Source organism: Oncorhynchus kisutch, unplaced genomic scaffold, assembly GCF_002021735.2.
Source record: "Oncorhynchus kisutch isolate 150728-3 unplaced genomic scaffold, Okis_V2 scaffold919, whole genome shotgun sequence".
Classification (NCBI taxonomy): domain Eukaryota; kingdom Metazoa; phylum Chordata; class Actinopteri; order Salmoniformes; family Salmonidae; genus Oncorhynchus; species Oncorhynchus kisutch.
The window spans coordinates 10001-19616 of record NW_022262864.1 but is presented as its reverse complement, the minus strand read 5'-3'; the positions used below and the strand labels follow the sequence as shown (position 1 = coordinate 19616).

At 46.4% G+C, this 9616-nt stretch overlaps 1 protein-coding gene across 1 annotated transcript in view; it reads left to right on the top strand.

The window, feature by feature from the left end:
• The first annotated feature begins 8851 nt into the window (after positions 1-8851).
• Positions 8852-9616, top strand: part of LOC116363227 (extensin-like) — a 4825-nt gene continuing 4060 nt past the window's right edge. The window contains exon 1 of the mRNA XM_031817037.1: positions 8852-8862. Coding sequence (XP_031672897.1) covers positions 8852-8862 — 11 coding nt within the window. The remainder of the gene's footprint in view (positions 8863-9616) is intronic.

Below are 9616 nucleotides of genomic sequence, written 5' to 3'. Positions count from 1 at the left end.
GTTAAGAGTCAGTGTGGAGAAGAGGTGTTGTTGCCAATCCTCACAGCCTGTGGTCTGCCCATCAGTAAATCCAGTTGCGGAGGGTGGTGTCCAGACCCAGGGCTCTCAGCTTGGTGTCGAGCTTGGAGGGAACAATAGTGTTGAAAGCTGAATGCTGAACTGTAGTAAATGAACGGCATTCTCAAATAGGTGTTTTTCTTCTCCAGATGTGTTATTGCGGTGTGAATAGCGATGGAAATGGCATCTTCTGTGGATCTGTTGGAGTGGTAAGCAAATTAGAGTGGTCCAGTGTGCCTGGCATGCTGGCCTTGATGTGGGCCATGACCTGCCTCTCAAAGCACTTCATGATGACCACGGTGAGCGTGATAGTCATTTGGCCATGTCACCTTGTTTTTCTTGGGCACTAGGACGATGGTGGTCTTCTTAAAGAAGGTGTGGAGTACAGCCTGGGACAGGGACAGGTTGAAGATGTCGAGAAGAGAAGACGCCCGCCAGGATATCTCCGTTCATCCAGGGGATTTGGTTAGGGTACATCCAGGTTGTTATTGTGGGTACAACATCATCAACACATTTCCTAATGAAACCTGTGACTAATGATGTACTGTATATTCCTCAATGTTGATGGATGAGTCCTCGGAGGTTGAATCTCTGAACATATTCCAATCAGTATTATCAAAACAATCCTGCAGCATTGAGTCTGCCTCCTCTGTCCAGCGCAAACTATTCTCTGTGTTGGTGGTTCCCTCTTGAGTTGCTGTATGTAGGTGGGGAGTAGGAACAGAGAGACATGGTCTGATTGGCCAAAGTGGGGTGGGGGATGGCTTTGTTTACAAAAACATCGGTGACGTCTACATGTTCAAGTACGCTGGAACCTGTTGTGGGGCAGGATACATGTTGGGGAAATTTTGAGGAAATGTGTTTTAGACGGGCTTAGATAAAGTCACCCACGACAATAATGACTGCTTCCGGGTGAGCAGATTGTCGCTGGCTAATGATCTTGTACAGTTCGCTGTGTTGTCTTGTGGCATATGTACACAGCTGTGATAATAATAGTGAATTCCCTCTATGTATAGCGGGGTCGGCATGTTAGCATCAGGAACTCCAGGTTGGGTGAACAGGATCTTGCGACGTTATCAACTTCGGTTGGGCACTAGGAAGAGCAGGCTGTGTAGCCTGTATTTTCAGCCAGCAGGACACTAGGAAGAGGAGGCTGTGTATCCCAAGATTTCAGCCATCAGGAAACTAGGAAGAGGAGGCCGTTTAGCCCATCTATTCAGCCATCAGGACACTAGGAAGAGGAGGCCGTGTAGCCTGTCTTTTCAGCCATCGGGATACTAGGAAGAGGAGGCTGTGTAGCCTGTCTTTTCAGCCATCAGGATACTAGGAAGAGGAGGCTGTGTAGCCCATCTATTCAGCCATCAGGACACTAGGAAGAGGAGACCGTGTAGATATTTTCAGCCATCAGGATACTAGGAAGAGGAGACTGTGTATCCCGTCTTTTCAGCCATCAGGATACTAGGAAGAGGAGACTGTGTATCCCGTCTTTTCAGCCATCAGGATACTAGGAAGAGGAGACCGTCTTTTTAGCTCGTTCTTTCCTTCCTCTTCTTCGTTGCCGGCGTTGCCTCAGGTCATCTCAGCCAGCAGCAACAGGTTAGTCCTCTGTGTGGGTAACAAAGGAGAGAATGCATTATTCCAGATCTGGGAGGCTGAGTGATAAGTGTGTAGCTTCCGATCCATGATCCAGGCCTGGTGGGTGTGTGTGTGTGTGTGTGTGTGTGTGTGTGTGTGTGTGTGTGTGTGTGTGTGTGTGTGTGTGTGTGTGTGTGTGTGTGTGTGTGTGTGTGTGTGTGTGTGTGTGAGAGAGAGAGAGCTCTAATGTTGTTGCCCCCCTTTCTCTGTGCAGTGCAGTTTGGAGATCTTTGAGTGCCGATGGATCTATTCACACAGACAAAGAAAGAAATGGAAAAAGACATGGAGAAACACACACACACACACACACACACACACACACACACACACACACACACACACACACACACACACACACACACACAGGGGTGCAAACAAACACAAACACACTCCCATTGTATTGAAAAATAGACGCTTTCTCCCTCTCTCCTACGGTTGACTGGCGTTTATGGGTGCAATACTGGACTGTTGACCTCACAACTCACTGTTGTTTACGCTGGTAGAGGATCCACATTTTAATTAGGGTCAATTGTTTGGATCCTTTCTCCTCCACATTAGACTCTGCTGTGTGATGATGTATGAGCAACAAAGTCCAGAGTCTGCTTCCAACACACTGTGAATGACGCAGCTTACCGGGACAACAACAGAACTACCCAGGTGACTCCTGAAAAGTAATAGGTCACAGGGTCTAGATGGGCGAATGGTCCTGGAGAGTTACGGCTATCTCAGGAAGGTGAGGTTAACTGAGATTAGAGAAAGTTTGGCTGAGGTTGATCACTTCTATGAAGATGAGAACTACAAATTGACATACATCAAATGTTACCCTTCATAATCTTTTCTAATCTTCACGTTAGATTCTAATTTAATCATTTTCTTATTCTTACTTTCTTATTTTCTTACATGTTTTTAGGAGCACCGGAAGACTAGAACTGTATACTGTACTACTATGAAGGGTAAGTGATATGAGAAAGAATTCTAGCTATTTGGCTCAAGGTGTGAAAATAACTGGTTGTTACTCTGCAGTTCTAGTGGCTCCCTTCAGTTACTGTAAACATTCCATACTCCCTGGTAGGCAGATGTCCCTTCAGTTACTGTAAACATCCCATACTCCCTGGCAGGCAACTGTCCTTCAGTTACTGTAAACATCCCATACTCCCTGGCAGGCAGCTGTCCCTTCAGTTACTGTAAACATTCCATACTCCCTGGCAGGCAGCTGTCCCTTCAGTTACTGTAAACATCCCATACTCCCTGGCAGGCAGCTGTCCCTTCAGTTACTGTAAACATCCCATACTCCCTGGCAGGCAGCTGTCCCTTCAGTCACTGTAAACATCCCATACTCCCTGGTAGGCAGCTGTCCCTTCAGTTACTGTAAACATTCCATACTCCCTGGCAGGCAGCTGTCCCTTCAGTTACTGTAAACATCCCATACTCCCTGGCAGGCAGCTGTCCCTTCAGTTACTGTAAACATTCCATACTCCCTTCCAGGCAGCTGTCCCTTCAGTTACTGTAAACATCCCATACTCCCTGGCAGGCAGCTGTCCTTCAGTTACTGTAAATATTCCATACTCCCTGGCAGGCAGCTGTCCCTTCAGTTACTGTAAACATTCCATACTCCCTGGCAGGCAGCTGTCCCTTCAGTTACTGTAAACATCCCATACTCCCTGGCAGGCAGCTGTCCCTTCAGTTACTGTAAACATTCCATACTCCCTGGCAGGCAGCTGTCCCTTCAGTTACTGTAAACATCCCATACTCCCTGGCAGGCAGCTGTCCCTTCAGTTACTGTAAACATTCCATACTCCCTTCCAGGCAGCTGTCCCTTCAGTTACTGTAAACATCCCATACTCCCTGGCAGGCAGCTGTCCTTCAGTTACTGTAAACATTCCATACTCCCTGGCAGGCAGCTGTCCCTTCAGTTACTGTAAACATTCCATACTCCCTGGCAGGCAGCTGTCCCTTCAGTTACTGTAAACATTCCATACTCCCTGGCAGGCAGCTGTCCTTCAGTTACTGTAAACATGCCATACTCCCTGGCAGGCAGCTGTCCCTTCAGTTACTGTAAACATTCCATACTCCCTGGCAGGCAGCTGTCCCTTCAGTTACTGTAAACATTCCATACTCCCTGGCAGGCAGCTGTCCCTTCAGTTACTGTAAACATCCCATACTCCCTGGCAGGCAGCTGTCCTTCAGTTACTGTAAATATTCCATACTCCCTGGCAGGCAGCTGTCCCTTCAGTTACTGTAAACATTCCATACTCCCTGGCAGGCAGCTGTCCCTTCAGTTACTGTAAACATTCCATACTCCCTGGCAGGCAGCTGTCCTTCAGTTACTGTAAACATTCCATACTCCCTGGCAGGCAGCAGTCCCTTCAGTTACTGTAAACATTTCATACTCCCTGGCAGGCAGCTGTCCCTTCAGTTACTGTAAACATTCCATACTCCCTGGCAGGCAGCTGTCCCTTCAGTTACTGTAAACATTCCATACTCCCTGGCAGGCAGCTGTCCCTTCAGTTACTGTAAACATCCCATACTCCCTGGCAGGCAGCTGTCCCTTCAGTTACTGTAAACATTCCATACTCCCTTCCAGGCAGCTGTCCCTTCAGTTACTGTAAACATCTCATACTCCCTGGCAGGCAGCTGTCCTTCAGTTACTGTAAACATTCCATACTCCCTGGCAGGCAGCTGTCACTTCAGTTACTGTAAACATTCCATACTCCCTGGCAGGCAGCTGTCCCTTCAGTTACTGTAAACATTCCATACTCCCTGGCAGGCAGCTGTCCCTTCAGTTACTGTAAACATTCCATACTCCCTGGCAGGCAGCTGTCCCTTCAGTTACTGTAAACATTCCATACTCCCTGGCAGGCAGCTGTCCTTCAGTTACTGTAAACATGCCATACTCCCTGGCAGGCAGCTGTCCCTTCAGTTACTGTAAACATTCCATACTCCCTGGCAGGCAGCTGTCCCTTCAGTTACTGTAAACATTCCATACTCCCTGGCAGGCAGCTGTCCTTCAGTTACTGTAAGCATGCCATACTCCCTGGCAGGCAGCTGTCCCTTCAGTTACTGTAAACATTCCATACTCCCTGGCAGGCAGCTGTCCCTTCAGTTACTGTAAACATGCCATACTCCCTGGCAGGCAGCTGTCCCTTCAGTTACTGTAAACATTCCATACTCCCTGGCAGGCAGCTGTCCTTCAGTTACTGTAAACATCCCATACTCCCTGGCAGGCAGCTGTCCCTTCAGTTACTGTAAACATGCCATACTCCCTGGCAGGCAGCTGTCCCTTCAGTTACTGTAAACATTCCATACTCCCTGGCAGGCAGCTGTCATTATCTTAAACAAACTGATGAGGATGGATTTTCATAGGTTATTTCTTTATGCACACATGTTTTTATGGATAGTGTTGTGAACTTTTAATCATTTGTATTTCATTGTTTTATTGTATGTTGTACTTGTAATTCACAGTGTTGCTGACATTTGTAAAATTACTTAAATAAAAAGTTACGAAATAATTGTTCAATGTATCGAGTGTCCTCTTTGGCAATCAAAACTGTAGGCAGCCCAAACAGGCTGTAGTGATGTGTATTATGTCACAGTGTGTTTATGTGTCTGTAAAGGTGTGATATATTCAACCTCATCCAAAGAGACCCTTTTGGTGTTTCTGCTGTACCGGTTTGTGTGTGTGTATGTGTGTGTGTGTGTGTGTGTCTTTGAGAGTGAGGCATGTTGTGTTTCTAGAACAAGGGAAGCAGCTCTGTGTTTTTGGAAGTCTTTCTTGGCTTTCCCCAAGTGCTCGCTGGCACACAGTCAAAATCATGCCCCTGGAGAGAGAAGATTAATGACAGCTTGTCACGGAAAAGGCTTTGCAGCAGCAGCCCAGAGAGAGCAGGAGAGAGGGAGGGATAGAGAGAAGGTGGGAGGGAGGAGGAGAGAAAGGTGAGTAACCGATGAATTGGAGTGTAAGGGAGTGAAAGGGTGTGTGTGTGTGTGTGTGTGTGTGTGTGTGTGAGTGCCATTGTGTCTACATGCATGGCGTCTTCTTGTTCTCCATTAACAACTAATCCACAGACCAAAAGCAAGTGTTACCTTCACTCTTGGACTGACAAGACAAGCCAAAGTCCTCATCACAACCACTGCCATGACAACACTGTGTCGTGTTCATATTTACAACACACAGCAGTTACATCTTCCCAGTGTCGTGATGGCACCTTTAAAAACACGGTTGAGAATCCTGACTGAGACATTATTGTTTCTAAAGGACTCCACTGTAGCATCTCTTCAGAACATCAGCTAGTCCTCACTTCATGGTCTATGATGGGTAGGAAGTGGTTATTGATTACCAGTAACCTGGGTAGAGGTGGAAATATCCGCCCACTTACCACTTAAAGCTGCAGTATGTAGCTTTGTTGGCGACTTGACAGAATTCACATAGAAAAGTCAGTTATAGATAGATAGAGGACTTGCTTTCTCATTGAAAGCAAGTCTGATAAGCGCTAGATCCGTTCTATGTGCACTTTTCTATGCTTCCCCTCCTTAAGTTTTTGTGTCTTTTTCCATTCAGTTTTGTACACCAGCTTCAAACAGCTGCCAATGCTATATCTTCGTTATCGGAAAGATATTTCACAGCGGTTTAGATGATACAATGATTCTTTACACTATTTTGTCACAAACTGAAATTGGTGGGAACATTTTAGAATTTTAAGCAACCAGGTAATGAAATGTTTTCTACACATTGCGCCTTTAAGCAAAGAAAAGTAAAGCGAAGCGAGCAAATTTAAGTTGTTGGGACTGCATAGGATATAGGAAGATGTGAGGAAGTGACAGAAAAAGAGAAAACATTTCATTTAAGAGAGAATGAGAGTTTAAGGACAGCAACCTCAAGAGGCAGACCAAGCTGGGTAGAGTCCAGTGAGTGCTGGTGGAAAGAGAAGTGTTAAGGAGGAGAGTGCAGTGCAGGCCTGGCGAGGTTAGTAGAGTGCAGTGCAGGCCTGGCGAGGTTAGTAGAGTGCAGTGCAGGCCTGGTGAGATTAGATTATTAGATTGCAGTGCATGCCTGGTGAGGTTAGTAGAGCGCAGTGCATGCCTGGTGAGGTTAGTAGGGCGCAGTGCAGGCCTGGTGAGGTTAGTAGAGCGCAGTGCATGCCTGGTGAGGTTAGTAGAGCGCAGTGCAGGCCTGGTGAGGTTAGTAGAGCGCAGTGCAGGCCTGGTGAGGTTAGTAGAGCGCAGTGCAGGCCTGGTGAGGTTAGTTGAGCGCAGTGCATGCCTGGTGAGGTTAGTAGAGCGCAGTGCAGGCCTGGTGAGGTTAGTAGAGCGCAGTGCAGGCCTGGTGAGGTTAGTAGAGCGCAGTGCAGGCCTGATGAGGTTAGTAGAGTGCAGTGCATGCCTGGTGAGGTTAGTAGAGCGCAGTGCAGGCCTGGTGAGGTTAGTAGAGCGCAGTGCATGCCTGGTGAGGTTAGTAGAGCGCAGTGCAGGCCTGGTGAGGTTAGTAGAGCGCAGTGCAGGCCTGGTGAGGTTAGTAGAGCGCAGTGCAGGCCTGATGAGGTTAGTAGAGCGCAGTGCATGCCTGGTGAGGTTAGTAGAGCACAGTGCAGGCCTGGTGAGGTTAGTAGAGCGCAGTGCAGGCCTGGTGAGGTTAGTTGACCCCAGTCCTGATCCAGATCCCTATCCAAGGGTAGGCCATGGTGAAGTCACTCCCCCAGCTTCCCCCGCATTCCCTCTCACTCCCAACCACACAGGAAATGACCTCTCCCCTTCTGTATTCTTAACCAATGTATGTCTTTGAAACATCAGAACAAAATGTCATTTAGCTGTGTTTGTCTAGCTGCACCATATCTGATCCAGATGATGGAAGTGTAGCTCTGTTTCTCTGTGCTGTTTCACTCATATAGGAGATTCTTCTCCTAATATGTAATGGGAAAATGCTCCATTTCAGAGCCAATCATGACCACAAGAATGAAGGGAAAGCTTTATTCTGAAAACCATTTTCAGTCTTTTAGCAGATAACATTGTACAATATCAAGCTCTAACCATAAGGGTTGTATTTGTAATATGTCAAAACCACTTTATTATTATTCACAGAATAAACTCATTACTGCCATCATTATACTGTAGTTTGGGAAAGTGACATAACTGCAGACGGGAAAACTAGCTTAGATTTCAGCATTTCATTAATATAATATATGCCATTTAGCTTTTGTCCAAATATACAGTACTTAGGCTGTGTCCGAAATTGACATACTATATACTGCATACTATTTAAAACAAACTGTTTAGTACTAATGTATGCAGCAAGAAACAAATATGAACACACAAGGCTCACCTCTACTGAGAACGCCTCATCTTATGGACAGTTGCATTGTTTCTCACCTTGGTTCATTTTGCAACAGCCGGTCCCCTTCTCTGATTGTCTGACACACTGGTATGAAGAAATGATTCTCTTCTTCAATAGCATGCAGTGAATTCGTACTAGATGAAACATTCTAAATGTCACATATCCAATCAGCCTACTATTTAGAATGCAAGTATGGGTATTCAGACATGGCCTTACAGTATTCTGAGTACATACATGTGTGACCCCAGCAGGAATGAATGATGTTGTCGTTGCTATTGCTGAGCAGCACAGGACCAGAGACTATAAAGATATCATACATTATCCAAGACCAAGCACTGTCATGAGGCATCACACTATGTCTACTAACACTTTGGTTATCACTGACTATCTCTGGTTGTATTGGGTTATCCTAGGTTATCTTACTTCCTTATGACAGAGATTCACAGACAGGCATAACAATGGCAAGCTGAGAGTCAGTTGTGCCACACCCAACACACTTACTAAACCGTATGACATCTCCTTCCATAAACACCTTAGAAAGAAAAGCCCACTGTATACACAACCAGCCATCCAGTGGAACCTACGTTTCCTCACTATATGCCATCCACAGGGTATAAAGCACCTGTCTATTGCACTGTAGACCTGACCAGGGAAGGGAAGGAGACTGGGAGGAAGCAGGGAGGGATGGATGGAGGGGGGTGCTATTTCTGGCACACTCCTGTAGCTATGAAAGGAGGGGAATGTGAGGAGGTGTAGAGGGGGATTAAAGTTAATAAATATTATTCTACGATGGAGCGGCTTTGAATCAGCCTGGAGGACCTTGTTATAACCATGTGGCCAGGGTGAGATCATTCAACTTTCTCCTTCTCTCTTTCTCCCTCTCCATCTCATCTCCCTACCTCTCATATCTGTCTCTCTTTCTCCCTACATCTTTCTCTTCTGTCCCTCTCCCTCTCTCCCTCTCTCATGTTCTTATTTCTCTCTCTCCCTCTCTCATGTTCTTATTTCACTCTCTCCCTCTCTCATGTTCTTATTTCTCTCTCTCTCTCCCTCTCTCACTCTTCCCTCTCTCATGTTCTTATTTCTCTCTCTCCCTCTCTCATGTTCTTATTTCTCTCTCTCTCTCCCTCTCTCACTCTTTCCCTCTCTCATGTTCTTATTTCTCTCTCTCCCTCTCTCATGTTCTTATTTCTCTCACTCTCTCTCTCCCTCTCTCACTCTTTCCCTCTCTCATGTTCTTATTTCTCTCTCTCCCTCTCTCATGTTCTTATTTGTCTCTCTCTCTCTCTCCCTCTCTCACTCTTTCCCTCTCTCATGTTCTTATTTCTCTCTCTCTCTCTCCCTCTCTCACTCTTTCCCTCTCTCATGTTCTTATTTCTCTCTCTCTCTCCCTCTCTCTCTCTCTCTCCCTCTCTCTCTCTCTCTCTCTCTCCTCTCTCTCTCTCCCTCTCTCTCTCTCCCTCTCTCTCTCTCCCTCTCTCATGTTCTTATTTCTCTCTCTCTCTCTCTCTCTCTCTCTCTCTCTCTCTCTCTCTCTCTCTCTCTCTCTCTCTCTCTCTCTCCCTCTCTCATGTTCTTATTCCACTCCAGAAGGTC